General features: G+C 31.5%; 2 protein-coding genes across 2 annotated transcripts; both read right to left on the bottom strand.

The window, feature by feature from the left end:
- Positions 1 to 2,672: 2,672 nt before the first annotated feature.
- On the bottom strand, positions 2,673 to 12,170 carry LOC137813410 (pentatricopeptide repeat-containing protein At5g10690). Its single transcript, XM_068615635.1, has 12 exons — positions 11,799 to 12,170; positions 11,528 to 11,710; positions 9,929 to 10,061; positions 9,569 to 9,666; positions 9,281 to 9,442; positions 9,122 to 9,190; positions 8,702 to 8,837; positions 6,300 to 6,532; positions 5,538 to 5,615; positions 5,116 to 5,184; positions 4,796 to 4,972; positions 2,673 to 3,073 (listed from the first exon to the last, which is right to left on the bottom strand). The coding sequence occupies exons 1-12, from the start codon at positions 11,994 to 11,996 to the stop codon at positions 2,816 to 2,818; spliced, it is 1,794 nt and encodes a 597-aa protein (XP_068471736.1). The 5' UTR covers positions 11,997 to 12,170; the 3' UTR covers positions 2,673 to 2,815.
- Positions 12,171 to 14,052: 1,882 nt separating this feature from the next.
- On the bottom strand, positions 14,053 to 14,607 carry LOC137815424 (uncharacterized). Its single transcript, XM_068618559.1, has one exon. The coding sequence runs from the start codon at positions 14,378 to 14,380 to the stop codon at positions 14,180 to 14,182; it is 201 nt and encodes a 66-aa protein (XP_068474660.1). The 5' UTR covers positions 14,381 to 14,607; the 3' UTR covers positions 14,053 to 14,179.
- Positions 14,608 to 23,665: the final 9,058 nt, after the last annotated feature.

Raw genomic sequence — 23,665 nt, forward strand, 5'->3', positions numbered from 1 at the left:
AACTTGAGTCAAGTGAAACAACATTTTGACATAAATTTCTTACTCAATTCAAGTTAAAAGTTACAAGAGAGGTGCACTCCTATTTATAGGAGAGTTGGATATCTAAAATAAGAATTCTAACCTAAAAACTCTTCATTGGCAAGGTGACAAGTGGCATCACATGTTTCATGCTCATGATCCTCTCAAATGAGAGGTTGACAAATGTGACCTCTTAATTGGTGGGGATCCTCTCCATTGAGGAAGACCCATGTGGACGCTCATGTTTCTCATTGCACGCCCATGCTTCCCATGCTAACTGGTGAGTCACCTCGTAATATGACTCACTATTCTATTAGCCCAAATACAAGGCCCAAAAATCAAACCAAAGTCCAATACATGACCCAAATAAAATCTTAAACTTTATATAATTATTTAAACTAAAGTCTGACCCAAAAAGATAATGACTTGGTCTTGCTGAAACCAGCTGAGTTCTAGTCTTATTGTAGTTCTCTGACACATAATATTATTTCATGGTTTGGAGGTCTTCTCTAAAATACTTTGTACATTTCCTTATCCAAGAGTTGTCCACTTTATTGGGCCTACAAAAGATAGACAAAAGTCCAATTAGGACCATATGTGCTAATAAGTCATTAACAAAGCTCTAAGTTTTCATCCTCCTTATTATATAGGTCTTGTGGTTAGACGGGTTTCCATCATAAGGTATTTGAGATTTTTGGATTTCTCTTTATTACATTCTCAAATACGAAACTTTCCAAAATCATTTAACCAATAATCTTATTTGAAAATATTGTTTTCTATGATTTAGAAATATCAAATAAGATTTGGAAACATAAAAACAGTGTCATAAAACATTCTAAGAATGTAATGATTAAGTATGAACATTTCCCTAACGCAGTGATTCGTTTGACGAATAGAAGATACTTGTATTGTCTAATGGCTTGTAAGAAAATGGTTTGATATTTTTTTACCTTGTGTTATTCAAGGAGTTCGTCTGATGAGATCTTTTTGTGTGACCAAGAGCGCTAATATCGTTTGACGAGTCCATCATATGTGGGGTAGGCCCGTGAGACTGTTTGATGAGAACTATGAGATCATCTTATACGTTTTCTTCACATTTTATCTTCTTATGTGCACAATGTTCTCTATTCCCAATGTTCTCTTTCAATATTTTAGCCACTTAGAATATGTCTATAACATAGACATGAAGGTTGGATCATCTGATGACGGTTATACAGTTATATAACTATAAATTTTATACAACTATACTAAAAAATTGAAAGAATCTTTTGATAATTGGCCTTTATTTTTATGTGTTTCATTTTCAAATTTATATTGTGTTTTCAATTCCTAAACTCTCAAATTAAATTTATAAAGAAAAAAAATTATATATCAAATAATATACATAAATCCTTTGAGAATAAACCTAGATTGTGTTTTAAAGAAAATTTAGTTGCTTTGATATCAAAAACGAGAAAAAACAAGACACACAAGAAAAAATATATTAATGGTTATATTTTACACTTCTCATAAATGACAAATAGGCCTCCACCCTAACGAGGAACTAATGAAAAAAAAAACTTTCTTTAAAATTTTATCTTTGTTCCTATAAATCAAGTGGTTATTTAGCATTTGGAACTTATTTAACATTTGTTCCTATAAAATTATTTTATTCTTCCACGAGTAACACATCATTCTTCTTCCATTCATAAGTCTTCTTAACCTTTTCTTTATTTTTCTTCCATTCATAAGTGTTCTTAACCTTTTTCTTTATTTCAACCATCCATAACTAGTTCTATTCTTGTTTAAGTTGATATGTCGTTATTATTTTAATACGAAATTGTGATTGAAATCATCAACTCTAAGTTAATCATGAAAGTATGTCATAATATTAACACTCGAGTAGATTCAACTCTTATTAATAATCCATGTTTATATGCCATATACTTTCTATTCTTATGTGCATCCTATCATCACCAACAACCACATTGACATTTATACTAGCCTCCTTAATTCTCTTCCACTTCTCATAGTGGTTACGTAACCCTATTGTGCTACAGTTGAATGTTGTATCAACAAGAAAATACAAAACTGATTCCAAATGAAATATGCACAGCATACCTATAAATTAGATTAAGATGCAAATCAAATCTTTATAAATGAATGGAGTTATAAAAAAAGAAAGAGCTACCATTAGATTAATGTATGAAAAGAAACTCATCTTGAACACTAGTAAGCGAAATGACAATGCCGATAGTATATTATTTAATGACTGGTAAGTCTTAAAAATTTCCCCACACAGTAATATAATCTTTTAGATTGAATTCTTCTTTTGTACTTAAATCAAATTGTTAGGATGTACCAAATCCTAACAATCTGCCATTAAAACTACAGAGAAAGCTATAAGAGATCAAAATAAGAATAGCATTCTCTCATCGATAAATCTATACAATGTGAACCTTACATTAAATAACAACCTTAAATGAATAACAAACAATCCTAAAAGTATCATTGTCTAATATTTTAGGAAACTAAAATTAAAATGAATAGCATTATAAAATACTACTTTAATATTCTAATATTTTATCCCAATCCAGTAAAGTCCTTCACCCTAATGCCCTTTCCAAATGCATAATAGGCTGAGGTTACTGCTTACCTGAATCCGCTTTACCCACTTAAGAAACAACCCGTCACATAAATCATATATAGGAAACCATACAGGGAAAAACATTACGAGGCAATTTCAGTTCGTATGTACTTGTACTACTAGGAAAAACTTATTAAAATCAACATTTTGGTAAAGCTAAACATGTTATATTTACCTTTCACACCTTTCACAAAGGTCTGTCCATTTTACTCGAGATACCGGCTTGATAAACCTACTTAATTGTTCTGGTGTAAAAACTCCAACTGCTCTAGAGCTATATGGAGGAGTAGCATATGAGTTTGTGTAATTTACAATGATAACCATCGGGTATCGCTTCTCTAAAATTAAATCAACTACATGACCAACAGATGTTGAACTTGTAACACTGGGAGGAGGGCTTCTCATTATTGTTGAAAGTGGTGCATCCAACTGCATCGTAAATTCATCAAATATAATCAATATAAGCAGCAGACACAAACTCAGATGTAATGAACAGGTATGATTTAATTTGTATTGATGTCCATGTAGTGTGTTCATGTTACACATGTGCATATAGAAGCACATAAAAAGGGAACCAAAACGTAAAATGATACGAGTTGTGTAGTCAAGAGTGAATTTTGGGTAACAATAGATCAAAGCTGAAATGGATGAAATCATAACACTAACAATAATAATTATGGCCATATAAAATGATGAATACACAGTTAAGATGAACCGTAACATACACAATGTAGAAAAGAAATTATAACAAAATATCAAAGTTTACATCTTCCTAATAATATTATACCTGTTTTTTATTTTGTTTCATTATAGGGTTAAAATGTTGAATTACTATGATATTTCTAGGCATTTTTAATACTTTTTTTCTTCCAAATTTGAGTCAAAATTACAAGGTCTCTTTGAGTTTACTTAAACTCTCGATTTGACAACATTAAATGTTTCAACTCATCACAAGTATCCCTTATATTTATGGGAGGAAAATAGAGGTTAATAAAAACTAATTAATGTTTACATTTCCAAGCAAATTTGAAACTTCAAACTTCATTTTCCGAAGTTGAAAATGCAAGTCACCGGTCAAAATTAAAGTTCGCGACCTTGGAATGTTCTCCATTATTTCATCATTATTATTAAGATTGCATGATTTTGTGCCTCGTCAATTTAGGAACATCACTTCTGAATGGCAAAATAGACGTCGAAGGTGAGCTTGGTCAGAAAATGAATGGGCAAGGCCCAAAAGGGGTGGATCAGGTAAAAATTGAGTGAGATTGGCCACAAAAAATATTACATCTGTTTAAAAATAAACAAAATCAATAATAGGAAAGTAGTAGGAAAGAATGAAAAGAAGTCTATATAAAGGAAAGAAGAATAACTTAGGAAGAAGGTAAAAGAAGAGATAATGCAGTAAGGCACTTCCCGTAAATAATAACAAGAATAAAAGAATTGAATGTCACTTCAAATAATTTTCCTTTGCTACACCTTTGATAAAAAATTATAAGTGATAGTTCATACATATAAGCATATCCTATAAGGTTGTTATTATTCATCTGACTAGTTAAACAAAATCAGAAAATATATTATCAAAACGAAAACTATATATTTTTATTTTAAAAGTATCATTTATTTTCGTAAATTGTTAAATACTATTGATTTTAACTAATGTTCTGTTTTTGTGCGTGTAAATGTTTAACTTTATAGCTTTTAAGACTTTTTTAAACCGTTATAGTATTTTATTTGCAGCTACTAATATTTTAAAATGTAGTTTTTAACCCATTTCAAACTATTTTTATTTGCTGCAATTGTTGTTTTTAAAACTTGGTTTATAAACCATTTAAAACTGTTCCGTGTTGAGATGCGAAACATTAGTAGAAAAAGAGAAGCCTTAAAAAACAGAAGCCCGTTTTATAGGAATAGACACTGAACAGATACTAAAAGTGTCTACAAGTATCTGTATCCCGTGCGTGTCGAACACGAATACGTTAGCTCAAACGTCATGTCCGTGCATCAGTCTTTACACAAATTTATTAACTTCTCTCCATGTAAAATGACTACTTCGATTAAAGATTGTAGGATTTTGCACGTATATCTTAGTATAACACCGTTTAATGAAATAGTAATCTCGCAAATAAGATATTCCAAGCAAACTAAAAATACCTGGTTGCAGTCTTCACGGTGTAGCAGCCCTATACAACTACCCCACTCATCTACAACAGGAACAACTGCTTCATCAAAGAAACGCATAACCACCTTCCTTAGCTTTATGGTACCTTGTAGTGGCCGTGTTGCATCAAATCGTATCATATAGTTCTCAATTGGTTCATAAGGTGAAACCTAAACAAAGAGAATCCACAATTAGACAAAAATAAAAGTTCTTCGTGCATAAACACTACCAAAAATAAAATGCAGTGTAGATCGTGCGAAATTATGAACATACATGCAGAGATATAGATGTCAATGCAAAATATGATCAGTACCTGAGGAAGTAAGTAGGGACTGAACAAAGACTTTGAGAATCCCAACATGGCCTCAATACGATAAGCTACCTATATTACAAAAGCATGGCCACAAGGTTAAGAACCTGAATCACTAACAGCATTAACATTTAAGAAAAAAGTTTCATAGAAATTAATATCCTACTAAGAAATTGTTTTCTTCCTGATAACATTTGACCATTGTACTACATATGATCCATAGTAATATTAAACATATCAAAGAGACATGGTGATAGACCAAAAGCTTGCAATGAGCTACAACTTTGCTGAAGTAATATTATTTGCATCTAAAAAGGACATCACAGAAATATACTACGATGAGAAAACACAAGACATACAAATCAAGGTTAGGACTATTAATGTCTAATGGTGGGATCTATTCAAAAAGGCATTATATTACATACCATGCCCCCACGACTTGTCCAGGATAAGCCCTTCCATCTTGAAACAATCTCAGCAAGTGTTTTAATGGCAACATTAATCTGGCGAAGAAACACAGATGCAGATAACATAAAAAGTCTAAAAATTATTAACTTCCCAAAGCCAATCAAAATGTTGAAAACTAAAATAAAAGGTAAGTGAAAGAAATTTCTTTCTACAAAGAAAAGTGAAGCAACAAATGAAGACTAATGTTAGAAACCAACTTCAACAGCATGCAATCAAATGTTCAAGAATAAACCTATAAAAACTAACTTCACATACAAGAAAAACCAATGTGAGGTGTCAAAATATGCAAGAATTTAATTTCTTTGAGCACTTTAGAGTCTTTTGTTGATCATATATGAAAGGAAAAACTGAAGAATAGACTATATATCTTGCAAGGCAGAACAGTGGTGGGTACAATTGAGCATGAAAGGGATGAGCTTATCAAGAGAGGCTTACTTGGTGGAAATCAGAATGGAAAGCTAGATTCAAGCATCATGCTTATGGAAAACCGGAGTTCCAAACACACTAAACACTGTTTACTAGACATGACTTTATTAGCTGTCCACTTGCATCCATACAATGACTTGTACTACAAGTTGGATCGATCAAATCCACTTCCTTTTTAAAGGTTCTCTCTCAAGATCCTTTCACTTAATATATCAAAAAAAGCATAAATAACATCAAGGAGAGAAAAGCCTTTTCCACCTCAATGTCAACGGCAACTAGTAAAGGGGAAATACCTGGCCAGCATTCAGTGCTGCTTCCATTAGAAGGTGATCAGCCTCTTCTTGAGCTGCTAATAATATGGTTCCTGATGAATCTGGCCAAATCCGTTTATGTAAAACTTTAACTACATCATAATCTCCTAGAGAAGCGAAGGCCCGCATCATGGAAAGATAGAGGTGAGGCTTTGGCCTCAACTCTGGATTCAAACCAGCCTGTTTCAATATTTCTCCAAAAATACAAAGAGCACCTAAATGCCAAAAGATGATTTAATTAGATGACGAACAAAATGCAAATTTATCAATTATTTAATAAAAAAAAAGAACTGGTGATAGATTCAACCAGTGTAGGAGAAAGAAAGAATGAAGACATCGAACAAAATTGACCCAAAAACTATTATTAAGAGCAAAAGCTATGACAGTCAAGAAGTTCGAGTACAGGGGGTGATATCCAAGAGAACCCCAAATCCTCCCAATAGAACTGTCTCTTCCCTAACTACTAGTTCAGCCCACCTATTTATAATATCTCAATTACATTTAGAATTAGTTACCCCTTATACTTATTATCTTGCCTTAAACATAGCTTCTTAACCACTGGACACATTATAAATGGGCACAAGCAGAGTATCATTTTGTTTGAATGAAGGAAAGAAATAAGAGAAATATGGTGAGAATATGTATTATTTGGATGGATAGAAATCAGAAATTTCTTTGTGCTTGGCTTGGATAAGCGGAAGAGTAAATAGAAAGAAACAGAGGATAAGGAAACAGTTTTGCCCTTATGTAGGGAAGAATGGGAGAATGGCTGATAAAAATGCAAAGAGTAGAAAGGGGAACACAAAAATTAAAACTGCAATGTATTATTTTACCCAAAAATCAAGAAATTGGGAAAAATTGACCCAAAAACTGTTATTAAGAACAAAAGCTATGACAGTCAAGAAATCCGAGTACATGGGTTGATATTCGAGAGAACCACAAACCCTCCTAATAGAACTGTATCCAAACTTTGTTTAGATGAGTGGAAGAGTGAATAGAAAGAAACATAGGATACGCATAATGTTTTGTCCTTATGTAGGGAAGAATGGGAGAAATGGATGATAAAAATGTAGTGTTGTAAGGGGAACACAAAAGGAAAGAAATGAGAAATCTCTACACGGAGGAGAATAAAATGTGTTGCATACACTTTTGGCCACCTTTGTTGCATCACAAGTGACTACCCCTCCAAATGGGTACTCATTCCTACACTTAATGGAGTTTTCTTAATCGAGTAGTTCTCTTTCTCCTTAGTTTCAGTTTTCTCAAAACTGGCTACTCCTTATGATATGCCACCTCAACCCCCAATCTAAGAGCATCTGAGAACATCTCAAACATGTCTCGTATGTCAAGCTCTTTTCTAGACCTCATCTGGGAGACAGTTGAACGCTGGCAATGACTTTAGGTGGAAGTCATGAACTATAAGAAGATCAAGATTTCCTCTAGAAATGAATGTGACCTCAGCTTTGTAGCTGGAAATAAATCAAACTCAAACAAAGAACTCCAACTCACTTCACTTGAGCAAGGGCAATGAACGTTTGGTTGAAACTCTAATAATAACGACAGTGCATAGTTGGAAACCTCCTGTCTAACAAACTCAACTGCTTTCTTCATAGCCCATTCCAAATCCTTAGAGGAATAGGCCAGGTCCCTACAAAACTCCAAATTCCTCCCAGCTTTTACTCACTACCTCACCACACTTTCCAAGAAGACACTCATATCCCCCAGAACTCAAACTCAACTAGGCACACCTCACCCACTTACCCTGACACGAACCCTTTACACAACCCCCAACCAGCTCAACCACCCACTTTAAAACCCACTAAATAACTCCCTAACCCCACCCCAATCCCACATGGTCTTCTCTTAACACCCCAACATAACGCAATCTTTGAGGAAAAAGATTCTTGTGATCTGATGGGTACGAGCCTAACGCCATAAAGCCCAATAGTCAGGCCCAAATGCGAACAACAACCCGGTTGGCTCAAAGGGCTCCAAACCTAGGCGTTTATCTCTTTCATTATGTCTCTTCTTTTTTAGTCTATGCCAATTTGTAATGAAAGAATTCTAGAAGCTTCTTAGCATATGGTCTTTAGACAACTGTATTGTGACTAGGAGCCCATGATCTCATTCCACTCTATTTATGTTTTCTTATGAAATGAAATGAGCAAAGAAGAATTTTATCACTTAGCCTAGCTTCAATTCACAAGACAAGGAGAATCAATTAATTAAATGGGCATAATTTCAATTACTAGGACACTTTAGGATTAGGAATATCTTACTCTGCTTGTAAATAGTAAAGGAACTATCATAAACATTTATTTGTTTACTCATTCCTGAAAACTATTACTATGCCACTAAAGAAACTATAACTGATGAAAGCATACCCTTAACTGAGCCACATGTTAGAAAAGCATCAACTATTGCAGTGTAAGCAGTTCTATCGATGTATAATTCCCAACGAGATTTCATTTCCAGAACTATTTTCAGAACTGAAGCAAGATCCTTTGCCTTCCCAAAACCCTGCATTAAAGAGAGAGAGAGATGCCGTAGAGCCCTCCCACACCCAGATCAGCAATAGGATTTATGATAGGCCAAACTAAAACAAATACTTTATGCGTATCAGCTATATGACTACTTATAAGTGAACATTAATATCAATTAAAATAAGATACCTGGAAGTAACTAAAACAACTACAGACACTACCCATGAAAAACTTCTTCAGAATAAAGCAAAACTTGAACTGATCAACTTACAGTTGTATATTTATAACAAATAGCAAGTGATCAAATTAGAGAAATCTCACCTTAAGCAATGTCGTATATGTAACAATATCTGGAAACATATCATCATTGACAAATTTCTGCGCTTTGCCCTGTAAATATCAAAGATTGAAAATTCAGAACATTTTCATATTTCTCTACCAAAGGAAGATTGAAATTAAATTTCAAATCATCACAATTACCTTCATTTCCTCAAAAAATTGCATTGCAGTATCCAACTTTTCACTCTCAACACATGCTAAAATTAGTGTGTTATATGTGAGCCGGTCCGGCATTATACCTTGACGTAGAATTTCATTCAGCATGTTTATTGCAGTGTGTGGATAGCCTGAGTTTATGTAGCCCTAAATTTTGGAAAAAGGAAACATTCAAGATTAAATTCCATTATGACTACTACTTGCAATCCCCACCAAATATGCTATTCATAATGATGCTTTTTTTTCTTTCAATATTACATATTAGATCATAACCTTAATTAGTATGTTGTATACTGAGACTGAAAATTTGCCATCTTCTCGAAACACAAAACCATAACGGGCAAGGAGACCATGTGCACGACGCAAGTCTCCTGCACTATAGCATTGCAAGTAAAACATCACCAGTCAACATAGTTTTAAAAATATCTTGATAGTCTCAAGCCAAAACCAAACAAACAGCACTCAAAAATTGAAAAACAACAAATTTCAATCAAGGGTGCCATCTTATATAGTTAGCTATTACATACAGTTGCACAAGTATGATGCAATACTGTAATGAAAACTAAAAACACCAAAAGCAAAATTTCATGCACAAAAATATCACAACATCTCAAACCAGACTGTCTGACTAACCTGCTTTGATTAAGGCATTTAGCAGACCATATATCAATGGAGCTGACAAGTTTGGACTTCCCATAGCAGTGCCATTTTCCACAGTTTCAAGCATTTCAAAAGCCTCATCGACTCTTCGTGCCTCACCTAACCCCTTTTTGTTGCATTTAAATTGAAACTCCAATCAAGCTCAGAAAGAACAGATAATAATTAAAGAGCATGCAACATTGAATTGTTAAATTGAAAAACAGAGACTATCAGTGAGACTATAAGGATACATTTGGACGGGTTCAGAGGGAAATGAAAGAGGCAACAAACTTTTCATTTTCAAAATGAATTATAAAATAATTATAAAACTAAGGTATAAATGAAAGAACCCTTTTATTAAAAGATTAAAAAATATCCTCACAGAGAGAATATTTAATTAAGGGCTTGAACCATGTGTCCATGAACATGTGATGAGAATGCAGTAAATAGACTGTATTACACCAAAATGAACCAAACCAGATTGCATCTGTGATTTCAGAATGCTAAGCCTTTTTATCTATGTTTCTCTCTCAGAGTGATTGCACCCACTGTCGATTGTACTCCAAACGTCAAGGTTCAACCTCTGCATACCCACTTAGACAAACACACATTTTGCATTTTTGTCATTTATTTGGCTCTCTTGGAGAAAAGTACTTTAGTTGGCTTTAGGTACTAATAGAGTTTGTTATGATTTGGTCTCAATTTATATGACCCTTAACTTGTTATTTACCAGAAAAGATTTCAAGGATAAACTTTATTTTTTCATCTCTGAAATTCTAAACTATTGTAGAGTGACTCATCTCTGGCCTTAGCTTTGGATTTGTCTCATTGAAGTATACAAACAGTTTACCGTACCAATATATCACATAAACGTGAAGGACTAGGCAGAATCTATTACTCACTAACTCTTTTGAGTGAAAATCTGAGGTCAGGGTCCTTAAAGGCTATTTTTTTGTTGCATAAGATTACTGGAATTCTGGGTTAAAACGTGTAATGAGCATAGGTCACACAAAGCCTGTCTCCTAAAAATTATTTTAGATGTGATTCAGAGTTTGGGAGAAATCAACTAAACTTTTCCCTAATATCAAGTTTTGTTGAAAGGTTCGCTTCATGCCCTTTAGAAATGTTTTGAAACTTTTCTCTAAATTTGGACTCATTATTTATTTATTATATTCAATTTTGTCCCTTAATTCTTTAAGATCAATGTCCGTTTGTACCTTCGGTCTAAATTGTCTCGGCCAGTGATGATGTCACTGAAAAAACTATAACCGCAGCGATTTCAATGACAGTTTAAAGAAACAAATTGGATCAATCTAAAAAATACGAGATAAAATTTAACCATTTATTAATAATGAGACGAAATTGAACACAAATAGAAAATCTCAACCAAATACTTGAGATACCTTTATTTCATCTAATGTTGAACACAACATATTTACCCGGTATATCATTCAAATACTTGACCATTTATAGTTTTCTACAACCAGAATACTTAAGTATAACTAACAGCGTCCTAACCATAAACAAATATAGCAATGCAAATTTCGCAAAGAAAGAAGGAAACGTCAAAAAATATGAAAACTAATATAATACCTTCAAAAGTGTGGCATAGGTGACAGTATCCACACCACAACCATCGCCCTTTTTCATCTCTACGAATATCCTAATCGCTGAATCGATATCACCGCAACGGACACAAGCCTCCATCACCGCGTTCATCACAATCGTATTCAGCTTCCCGAACTGCCTTTTCGCAACCTCGATCTCATCCAAAATCTGAACCAAAGCATTTCACAAAAGCAAATTAAATAAAATTTAAAAAAAAAAAAAAAAACAATCCGCATTATTCCTTTTGGGAATTAACCTGCCGAAGCTGTTTCCGTCGGGTGAGTTGAACAATGCGCGAAGTGAGATGCCGGAGATTGGCGTCGCTCGGAGTTGCGGTGGTTACTAAACGACGGCGTGCCGGAGCGGAAGAGGAACGGACACGCGAGGAATGGAGTTTGTTGGAGTGGAGTGTGGCGGTGAAGGGAGAGAAAATGTTAATGTGAAATTGAAGCATTTTGGAGGGTTATTGTTATGGTTAGGCTAAGGCTTTGCCATGAAATTGGAATGTGGAAACGGAACAAACAACTCTCTAATCTGTAATCTGCAATAGTGAACTCAGGGAGTAGCTTTGGAAGGGCGTGTGGTCGACATTATGTTGGGTCCACTGGGATTTTCGGCTTTCTAATCCTGTAGGTATTTTCTTCCTTCACCCCATAATCTCTAACCGTAACCTATAAATTTTAAAATAACCATTTTGTCCTTTGTAAAATTGACTTCCGATTTAGATATGACAATGCGGGGTAGGCCATGTGAGCTGATGCATAGCTTGCTACCAAAACACACGTGATAGACTCATTAATCTAGCACACTGACCCGCTTATGCCTGTCCCGCATAACTCACCGTCTGCATGGGTCAATAGCGAGGCGGACGGGTTGACCCGCGTAAAAAATTATTATTATTTTTAAAAAAAATCATATCTCACTCATTCATTATTGTTGTAGTGCAACTTTTATTTTATTTAAAAAAATTGAATTTAATGTACTAAAAAATGAAATCATCTAAAAGAATTAATATTAAGAATCACACTGGATCTAATTTTAATACTATGATACATTTACATAGAGAAAAAAATATATGTAAAAAAAATAATTATTTTTAATCAAACTTTCTAACAATCCTTATACTTAAATTTATATTTTTATTTTAATAGAATGAATTTAAATATTAAATATTGATAAAATTTTATTTTCTAGAAATAAAAATTTAAAATTAATAAAATTTTAATTTATTTTTTAAAATATTTATCTTATGTGAGACGAATTAATGAAATGAGCCCGTATTTCTTACGGGTTAATTTTAACTTACTTGTTCTAGAAATTTTTCAAAAAACGTTTTCTAAAATACATTATAAAACTATGAAACAAATTATTCAGAACATATATGCCTTCGTAAACAAGTTTTTAAGCTTTCTAAAGTGTAAATGATAACTTTTGTAACGAGTTTTCTAGAACAATTATTTTTCTCTTTTACTTTCTCTTTTTCAGAAATGCGCGATGGAAAACTGAGGTGTAACGGCCAGCGTAACCGACAGCGATGGCGACAATCACAGTAACAATGATGGTGACGATATAGAGATGCAGTTAGTAATTATGAAGATGTTACCATGTTATAGGCCATACTTAATGTGGCCCAATGAATAGAGACAATATTATGGGTAGGTCCTTCTAGTAAAAGCAAACATGATCCAGATTTCGATAAGATTACATCTATCCCAATATATTTTTTAGTAACTGCTTCTTTCATTTTTATAAATTATTATTGTATGTTTACTTCATAATATATAAATGGTTAATTTTGATAAATTTATAATTTATACTGGAATTTCTTATTATAACTGTATTATAACTGTTTTCTATTATTTAATTCTAAATTTTTTATTTTATTCATATTATTATTTTATTTATTATTTTATTTTGATTATTTTTGCAATTTTAACGGTTAACAAACACAATTTTTTAGTTTTAAAAATTTATATTTTTAATATAATTGTGTAAATAATAAAATTATTTATTTAAATTTTAATATTAAACATAAATATATAAATTTTAAAAAAAAACTGTGAATACACAGCGTACACTATCAACAAAGTTAAAGTCTCAGGTTTTACAAATTCTTAATTTAAAATTCTGATTGAAAAATCTATAATTGAAAAAAATCATTTCAGATTTACCAATCCGTATAGAAATTTGGCTTTCGAATTCAGCAATCCAGAAATCAATAATTTATACAAATTTTACTTTCGAAATACCTCTTCATTCCGAATGAAACATGATTCATTTGAATCCGTAATACACTCCAGATCACAAATTCAAATAAGAGTGAAGGTCACTTACAAAATTATGGGATGCTGGAAGAAAAATGTAAGGATGAAAAAAAAAAAAAAAAAAAACTGCCAACCAAATTTTAGCCTCACTTGAAGGCCTAACAAGTCCCAAGAATCCCTTTTCATTGAAAAAAAAATAACATATATGATATGGGCATTGTAAAGGAATGATGAGAAGAAAATGGAGAAGAAGAACACCTCATTTGGCCAAACATATAAAAAAAAGGTATGAAAATGGCTTTCTTTCTCCCTAGTAGTAGTAACTATAACACGTGTGTTTAGAGAAACTTTTACAAAATGATTGAATCACTTATTACAACACTTCTAATCTTCTTGTGCACATGGTACAACAGTATTTTGTTTTGGTCTTAAAACATAAGGGTAGAAAACAGAACCTCCACTGGCTCTCTATGTCAATGGCCTCAACCATCCCTCCACAATAAGGGCATGCCCCTGGTGCCCTATTCCTCCCCAACACCTTTTCTTCCTTGTCGCATACAAAAACCAAACACATCACACTTGCGCGAAGTACTAAGAACAATCCAAGGTAGTGTTTGCTTTGAGGGTTTTTAGAGTGAGAATATGTTTTGTGTGTTTTAGATTGTGGAGTTTTGCTTATATAGAATGGGGCAAAAGAGAATAAGTGAAGGGTGTTGGTGTGTGTAGAAGAATGGAGAATGTTCTATAATGACAAAGAAAGGATCAGAAAATCGCTTGTGGTAAGCGCGTTTTCCAGAAAGTTCTTTTTCAGCTTAAACTCAAAGTTAAGCTTTTGAGTCGTGTTCGTGGTGCCGCGTTTACCTTTTTTCCTATGACGTTAACCAATTAGAAAATTTTGAATTTTTCTGCCAACGAGATTTCACCTCCAACGCGTTTAAGAAATATACAAATAATTACTTTACAGATAAATCATATACAAATTAATTTATATATGAATTAATTAACTAAATTATCTTATAATTTTTCTAAATTTTAATTTATAATTTTTTTTTCTATATTGATCCTTTTCAAGAATTTATTTAAATATGAATTTAAATAAATATATGTAGGAATCGTGTGATTACAAATTACAGTTTATAATGAATTAGTTAATTTTAATAATTTGTTGGAAATTTTAATTAATTAAAAGTTAAAAAATGTAGTCTCAACAACACTATATTTCAAACCTGTTTTATTGAGGCAAAACATAACTGATTTATTTTGTTCTTCGCATAAGATTTATTTTGATAATTGTGTCAGCGGATGAAAAAAAGTAAATGGTTTAATTATTTTTTTTATTAGATACCGTGATAATGTAAATTTGATTTCTTGTGTTTGCGTAAATTAGTTCTCTAGATTTAATTATATTATTTTAGTCTCTATCAATTTCCATTAAAAACATATTGTTTTTATCGCACAGTTATTATAAGATTTTCAAGCATATTAAGAGGAAGACATAAATATGTTGGAGATTCTACATCGACTAGATATTAGAGTCTTTCATTGTATATAAGTGGGTGCAAACCTCAACTTCTTCAGCCGATTTTATGGGGTTGAGTTAGGCTTAAAGTGCACTTCGTAATATGGTATCAGAGCTCTTTCGAGCCTATCCTAGCGAGTGTTTGTGTTGGGCCTATCGTGCCACCTGTTATCGGACCACCCATAATATATAGTCTCATGCACTAGATCCCACATCGACTAGATATTAGAGCCTTTCATTGTATTGAGTTAGGCTTAAAGTCCACTTCGTAATAAAATATACTTTTATTTTAGTAAATATATACATTTTTATTTTTATAAAAATTTGATTGTAAATCTGGTCTTTCCATTTCGTTAAAGTTAAAGTAATTTTGATTCATCACTAATGTGTCATTTTATTATTAATTTTGAATAATTTCATTTTGATTAATTGTTTTAAAATTATTTTTTCATAAACAATTAGATGATATATTAACAATAATAAAAATTAAGGTACGATGGTACTAGTCATAATGCATTGATCCCATCATAACTCTATAGTTAAGTATGATTAGACGATAATAGTACTAAGATGCAGAAAGTCATCGTGTTGCATCTCTTAAAAAAAACAATGACAAAAATTGTTTAATTTTAAAAAACAAAAAAATCATACTCTTTTTAATAAATATTTAACTTTTTTTAACAGCTAAATATACCACTTATATTACGATGGATAAAGAAATTAATCTTAAACAGAATAAAAATAAAAAGGATTAAATATTCAATACAAAAAAATCTGATACCCAATGGAATGTTGAAATATAAAAGCACGAAAAAAATTAAATTTTATTAACATAACATTGCATATTAGGTAGCCCTATTGTTTGATATACATATCAAATTGACATAATTCTATGCTTAGTATGTAATTATTGTAAAATTGAAGAAAACAAAAGTATACTCAGTGGTTAGAAAGAGTATGCACATATCAACAATATATAATATAAAAAAATATTAAGAAAATATGTTAAATTACATAAATATAATACTTAAAAAACTTTGATGCCTAAAGAATAAAGATGTAATTAAGCTAAAGCAAAAAGAAGGGTTAATGCTTATATGAGTATTGACTACTACTTCATAGGGGAAGGAGAGTAAAATATATAGGGTTTGAAGATTAAGGGGCAACATGCTAAAGAGGGTTGAAATGAGTGGGTATTATTGGTTGAGGGAGAGTTGCAATGTGAAATGAATTCTTGTGGAGTATTGTTGACCCATAAATGTTAACCAAAATTCATTTGCTTTGCATGCCAACCACTTTATTAATGCAGAATAAAGTACATGCATTCACGCATCTCAACCTTTGAAAGGATAACAATTAAGTGACAATGATGTGTTTAATAGCCCACGTGCAAGGCTAGGTGAATTTTGTTTGGCTGGAAGGAAAATAGGATGGAATAATTTAATTTGACTTGTTTCACAAGAAAAAAAAATAAACTTAAAAATAAATCTATAAATTTTTTTTTTACTTTATTTCTATTTTTCTTTTTATTTCCAACAAATATATTTATTTTTACCTTTTTTTTCTTCTTAAGGTATGTTTGAATGGAAAGATCCAGAAAATTACCTTAGACATTATTTTATTTTAAATGACACCTAGAAATTCATTTTTCCTTTCCTCTCTCTTCTCTCTAAGATTCTAACCTTATCACTCACCAGATTGACTATCGGAGTTAGCCATTAGACTCCTGACAGCGAGATCTACAAGACTATCCGATCAGAATATCTGATAGAGTAAGTTCATTTTTTACTCTTCTCTTTGAGTTAAATTTTGAACTTGTAGATCTGTCTCGATCTAAGTTTACACATGTGACCTTTTTTGCTTTAGGATTAATCTTTGTTAGCTCGGAGTTTTAGTGGTATAGTTAGATTTTTTTATCAGGACTCTATGGTGCATGTTAAGCTACTCTTGAAGCTTTTGGTAGGCTTGGGACTCTTAGTGAGCATTTGCTCAAATAAAGATAAGGGAAGCTAGTTAAATTTCAATAGAACCCTAGGCTAGAAGATCTGAATGTAGAGGTGACATGGTCACTAGTTCAAAAAAAATTTGTTTGTAGAATTTCCTTGTTTTGAGTCGATTGGAAATTGATTTAAATTGAAATGGGTTTATAGAATTTCTTGTTTTAAGTTGATTAGAAATTTATTGAAATTGAAATGTGAAATGGTAGATATTGTAGATGTTGTTGAATGTAATTGAATGGTTTGTTTAATCAAGTTAAATGAAATGTTGGGTTAGAATTTAAACAGGTTTATGCAGAATTTTTTGCATATCTTGCTCAAGCGAGTAAATTCTCGCTCAAGCCAGACTGTGATGAAATTATGGGTGCTCTCGGCTTGATTCTCGCTTAAGAGAGAGAATTTTCGCTTGAGCGAAACCCATTCTCGCTCAAGCTAGAATCTTTGTAAAAAAAAAAACTTAAGTTTTTTTTTTATTTTTGCTTTGAAAGCCTAATGTATTATTGCTTATTGTTTTTAAGTGAAAATTCTAAATCTTATTTAAAAATATAATTAAAGGAACTTAGTTTTGTGTTTCAGTGAATTTTGAGATATATTTAGATTGTTTTGAAATGTCTAAACTATGATGTGATTGAATAGTGCATTGATGTGTTACATGAGATGTGGAATAATGTGAAAGTGTGATCAAGACATAGTATTTTCAGGAAAGGAAAAACCGTGTTGAGATTGCTATTAGGGTGTATTGATCTGTGAGTATCCTATGAATGAGACGATCCTGACTCTACTGATATGATGGAATCACAAGTTTTTAAGTCGGTGAGAATCGAAGGAGGTCCATTTGGATGAGTCTGAGGTTTGAAAGAACTGATCAGAGTAGATCAAATGGATTTACCCTGTCATATGAGATGATGAGACATTGAGATGAGTATGTGCATGACTGTGTGGATTTCACAACGAGTAGTATGACAGGTGCAGGTCTCTGGATGCTAATTTCAATACACGAGTCTTCCGAAAGTAGAGTGAAGTGTTTATGTGTTGTGAGTCAGTAGAAGTCTGACATGTAAAAGATGAATTATGAATTTTAATACAAACTTGATGATTTGAGAAATTGTATGAGATTTGATGAAATATGTTCATTGAGAAATTGTATGAGATTTGATGAAATATGTTCATTAATTTGAGATTGAAATTTATAGAATTTTTTACATAGCTAGCTTACCATATTCTTTGTTTGTGTTTTCTTTCTTTAATTTGTGATGATTGTGTAATTACACGGAGCAGATGAGGTTGCAGGTAATAGAGCTTATCAGTGAGCAATCAGAGGAGGAGATGCTTTTAATTTTGAGTGTTTTGTTTTGTTTTAAAGGTTTTGATGTATATATTAAAGTCCCTATGAAGATGGATATTTTTTTGAGATAGTTGTATATATTCATATGTTAAGTAGATAGTGTTTGTTTTACTTTTATTTTATTATATATGGGTAAAAATTAGGGATGTTACAATGCTCACATTGTTATTCTATTGGATAAACATTATAATCTTCCCACTTCTTAATCTCATAAGAAAAGTATAACAATCTAAAAAACACAATTTTTTTTGTATACAAAATGTAACCCATATAACTTAACACACTTAAAATTAACTAAATTACATATTTTATACAACTTTTTAAATAAAACAAGTCTCACTAAAAGTGCCTATTTGTTGTTGATATAAATTCATAGTAGAAATTTAAACAAGTCAATTTAAAAATTTGGACTAGCAACCTAAAAAAGTTAAAAGTTAATTACATTAAACATAATTTTGAATCTTAAACATTATTAAATGCATAACGCAATATGAGTCTACTTAAAAGATTTCTATGATTACTTTAAAGATAGCATTCGTGCTTTAAATTATAAAACAACATAAGCTTGATTCATTATATTCAAGGAAATAAAAATTGAACAAGTATTACATAAAATAATTTTATAAGAAAATATGTGGAAAATAATTTTTGACATTATTTCTAGTAAAAGGTTTTTAAAGAAAACATGGTTGAACGAAGATAAAAAAAAATTACTTTTTGAAGTATTATAAATTATGAATAAATGTGAAACATTTAAAATTAAATAAAAGAAGTAAGGATTTTTTTTTTATCAGCAATAAATAATAAATTAAATATTGACCAATTCAAGAGTGATCCGCCCTTGAAAAAAGTAAGGATGATTCATGAGTTTTAAATGGGCAAAGAAAAATAAAGATAAAATATGAATTAGCAAGGATAGAAAATAAATATGACCAAGAAATAAAATCAATTTGTGAGAGAGAATGTAAGTTTTTTTTACTGTGATATCCTTATTTATCACATTTAAATACTATAACATGCATGAAATATCAAATTAAATTTATATATATATATTTATTAGTTGTACAATATTTCAAAATATTTTCCTTTCCATAGGGAATTTAAAATACACATATCAAACAAAAAATGACAAAAAATAAAAACACTTCATCGGTTTATTGTGGAGCTCTATTACCTACAACATCATATGTTTTTGTGCAAATACACGATCATCACAAATAAATAAAAACAAACACAACACAAACAATAGGGTAAGCTAGCAATTTTTAAAACTTCAATATAAATAAAACTTTAATTTTAAAAAATCAATTCACAAACATATAACTCATTATATATATATATATATTATATTTTAAAGACACTACACATTCAAGTGTCTACAATCTCATTTCACGTAATTCATGCCAAAAATTCACTGACAACAACACATAGACACTCAACTCTACTTTCGGAAGACTTGTGCATTGACTTATACTCATAAATATGCACATTTCATACTACCCCATTGTGAAATCCACATATATGTGTACATTTATCTCAATATCGAATCACTTCATATGACATGGTTAATTCATATAACAGATCAAGTCAGTTATCTTTCAAATAGTTGACTCGTTCATATGAACCTCCTCTGATTCTCACCACCTGAATAATTTTATCTATGTAATTCCATTATATCAGTAGAGTCAGGATACCTCCTTTCAGACAAATCCCTAGTCAATGCACATCCTAACAATCTTAACACGATATTTTTCTTCCTGAAAATATTATTTCTCGATCACATCTAATACTACATCATGTGTGCAATATCTAATTAAATATTTACATATATACATCTCTTAGTTATACAATATTTCAAAATATATCCTTTTTCATAGGGATATTAAAATATATACATACAATCAAATAAAATATCAAAAGCAATAAAACACTCATCTGCTCAGAGTAGAAATCCATCACTTGAAATATCTTATGCTCCCGTGTAATACACAATCATCATAGATAAAGAAAATAGACACAACACAAACACTACAAAAAATCGTGTATAAAGTGACGGTTTTAATATGGCAGTTATTAATAACCGCCACAAGTTTCCATATAATATGACGTCTTAGTAACCACCACAATTATCCTTCAGAATGTGTCATTTTGAACTACCACAATTATCCTTCAGAATAAAGAGCGCGTGTTTTCCTTCCCTCCATACACCATTCCTCATTATTCCCTTTTTTTTTTTTTTGAAAACTTGCTTTGATTCTTGGAAATTGAATACACTATTAACTCTTCACATTTTTCATAAACACTTTTCCCTCTCTGTTAAACAATCCGCCTCTCTCTCTAATGAAACCCTACCACTCTTCCCCTTCTCTCTCTGCAAAACACTCATGAAAACCTCTCTTCACTACACGCTCATGAAACCCTACGTCTCTTCACTACAAACTCACGAAACCCTACCTCTCTTCACTCTTGCGTTCACTCTCACGTCAATTTCTGCGAACCCTACCTCTCTTCACTCTCGCGTTCACGCACCACTCTCTGCCACTGTTTGCCATTGTCTGCCACTGTCCACCACTGTCCACCATCGTCGCCCCCTCCGCCATCTTTTGTTTAGGTTTGAAATCTACTGCTGGATTGTTCCTAATTTGTGAAATCTATTGTGGTTCTTAATTTGTGAAATCTATTGTGTATGACTATGCTGATTGGTTATTGTCTTTGCCCGTGCTGGTTGGTAACTTGCCATGTGTTAACAACTAATCCTTCACTTGCCAAAATTCTAATGATTAAAGTAAATCGTTACAAAAGCGAATTTTACGGAGGTACCGGATTCTGATTTTCAGTCTTCTTGTTTTTTATTCTATCTCTTTCTATTTGCTCTCTAAATTTTCCTTCATTCTTTTTCCACTTTTCACTATGGTAAGACTCTACTTCATGCAATGGCTTCCCCTTTCACAAGAGGCTCCACTGAAAACGAAAAGAATAATTGTTTTAGAAATAGGCTATAAAATTGAAATTTCTTATTCTCATACATTGGCATTTGATATTTAGAAAATTAAAGTAACTTTTATGCACAGACCACACCCATAAGTTTCTTAAAATTATTTTAAATTAACAAGGTAAGGAAGGAGGAGGTATGCATTTCTAACAAGCAACGGTGGTTTGTGAATAATAGGAAGTGTATAAGTAATTGGTGTGCTCTTATTCTTCTCTTTATATCCTTTAAATAGGATCTTCAATATGATCAATGCTTCAATATTTTCTTTCTTTGATTATGCCTTTTTCAATTCCTTGAAACATGGTTGACTAGAAGGTCTAACAAAGGAAAGCTTGGATTTGCTTGAAACTCTTTCTTTCATGTGAAAAGAATATAATTCCAACATATACAATAAAGATAATTATTCACTTGTAGTGCGTTTCTTTTGTTTCCTTTGTGATATATCATATGAACATTTAAAGCATATTTTGTTTCTACAAAAACATTTTGATTGTCTAACTCGTATAATATGTACTTATGATGTCTTTCATTTTATTTTATCTATAAAACATTTTTGTGATTATGACTTGTATAACTCATAATTGATTTTATAGTTAGTCAACTCATTCTTCAGCTCATTCTGTAACATCCCTAGACAGTCTAATGCACCACAGTTAGCATAGGCTCACATAACATAAGCATGTACATTCCTAAGCATAATGCTTAGTATTTTTTTATCATAAAAAATTATCTTAAAGAAGTATGTGAGTATTATACTATCGAGGTCTCAACAAAATGTTGATAATATAAAACAAATTGAACTTCTTAATACAAAAAAACAAACACTTCTCAATCGAAAAACTAAACAACTTACCCCTTACACTTTTTGTTCAATAATCAAATTGTATCTAGCTTTTCTTTCATCCTCATCTCCCACACAACAAAAATTTTGGAAGTAAGAAAATCAAAGGTAGGTAAAAGACATTTGTGGACTACAAAATGAGTGATTTTGAATTTTGATTGTTCCATCTCATTTTTCATAAAAAATATTTGCACAAGAGATAAATGAGAACTAGTGTAAAAGTTACTTTTAATGTCAATTATTTGAGGCAAAATATGTCATTTTCAAATCCAACATAAACGCGATTGATGTAAAAAAATGGTCTTTTTACGTCGATTTAGGAAAGAATCAATGTATACACTATCTTTTTCACATCATCAATTTTAAGCGTCCTAAACAATGTCTTTACCATTTCAAATCATTATTCTTTAAACGCTGTCAGACAAAAAATGATAGTTTAACCATTAGAGAAATTTCACACTCAACTAAGAGGCGGTGGTAATGTAGTCAAAAGGGATAAGTCATCTCTCAATGATGAGGAACATGGACGACAAGGCACTCGAGTTACAATATACTTAAGAGATTGCACATACTCATTTACCACAACAAGATTCTCCTTCAACGATGTGAAACAAGAACGACAAATGCAAATGATGCACGATACATACAGGTGTATGGTGATTGTTGCATCATATTACTCTTGTAGCATAAAGAAAAATATGAAAAAAAAATGAGTAAATAAATAGAGAAAAAATAAACAATAACACTTCAAAGGAGTTTCAAAACACTTTTTTGACGTTAATTGTATTTGAATGAACGTAAAAAAAAACTTTTACGTAAAAAATGACATCACTTTAGAACTTTTATACGTATGTTCAAATATAACAGATATTAAAAAGTTTGTTTAATATATTTTTTAAGTCTTTTTAGCCATGCAGAAAGGATGACGATAACGATTCTTTTTTATCAATGCAAACACTATAAAAATGGAAAGAAAACAAAAAAAACTAATAGACAGTTGTAAACTTAATAGACAATGTTAATATGGTAAAAATTCCTAATAGTTTGTGTTCTGTGCCGAAAAATCATGAAGCATATTTTTACCATGTAAACGAATTTAAGATTGTATAACTACTAGCTGTCTCTCGGGATGGTCATGCACTATTGGATTTTTTATAATAGAATC

Source organism: Phaseolus vulgaris, chromosome 1, assembly GCF_000499845.2.
Source record: "Phaseolus vulgaris cultivar G19833 chromosome 1, P. vulgaris v2.0, whole genome shotgun sequence".
Taxonomy (NCBI): domain Eukaryota; kingdom Viridiplantae; phylum Streptophyta; class Magnoliopsida; order Fabales; family Fabaceae; genus Phaseolus; species Phaseolus vulgaris.

Coding starts and splice junctions, on each gene's coding strand:
- LOC137813410 (XM_068615635.1), bottom strand. CDS start 11,996: ATGCTTCAATTTCACATTAACATTTTCTCTCCCTTCACCGCCACACTC. Junction 9,667..9,928: donor AAATGCCTTAATCAAAGCAG/GTTAGTCAGACA, acceptor GCTATAGTGCAG/GAGACTTGCGTCGTGCACAT. Junction 5,616..6,299: donor CAGCACTGAATGCTGGCCAG/GTATTTCCCCTT, acceptor TTTCTTCGCCAG/ATTAATGTTGCCATTAAAAC.
- LOC137815424 (XM_068618559.1), bottom strand. CDS start 14,380: ATGTGTTTGGTTTTTGTATGCGACAAGGAAGAAAAGGTGTTGGGGAGG.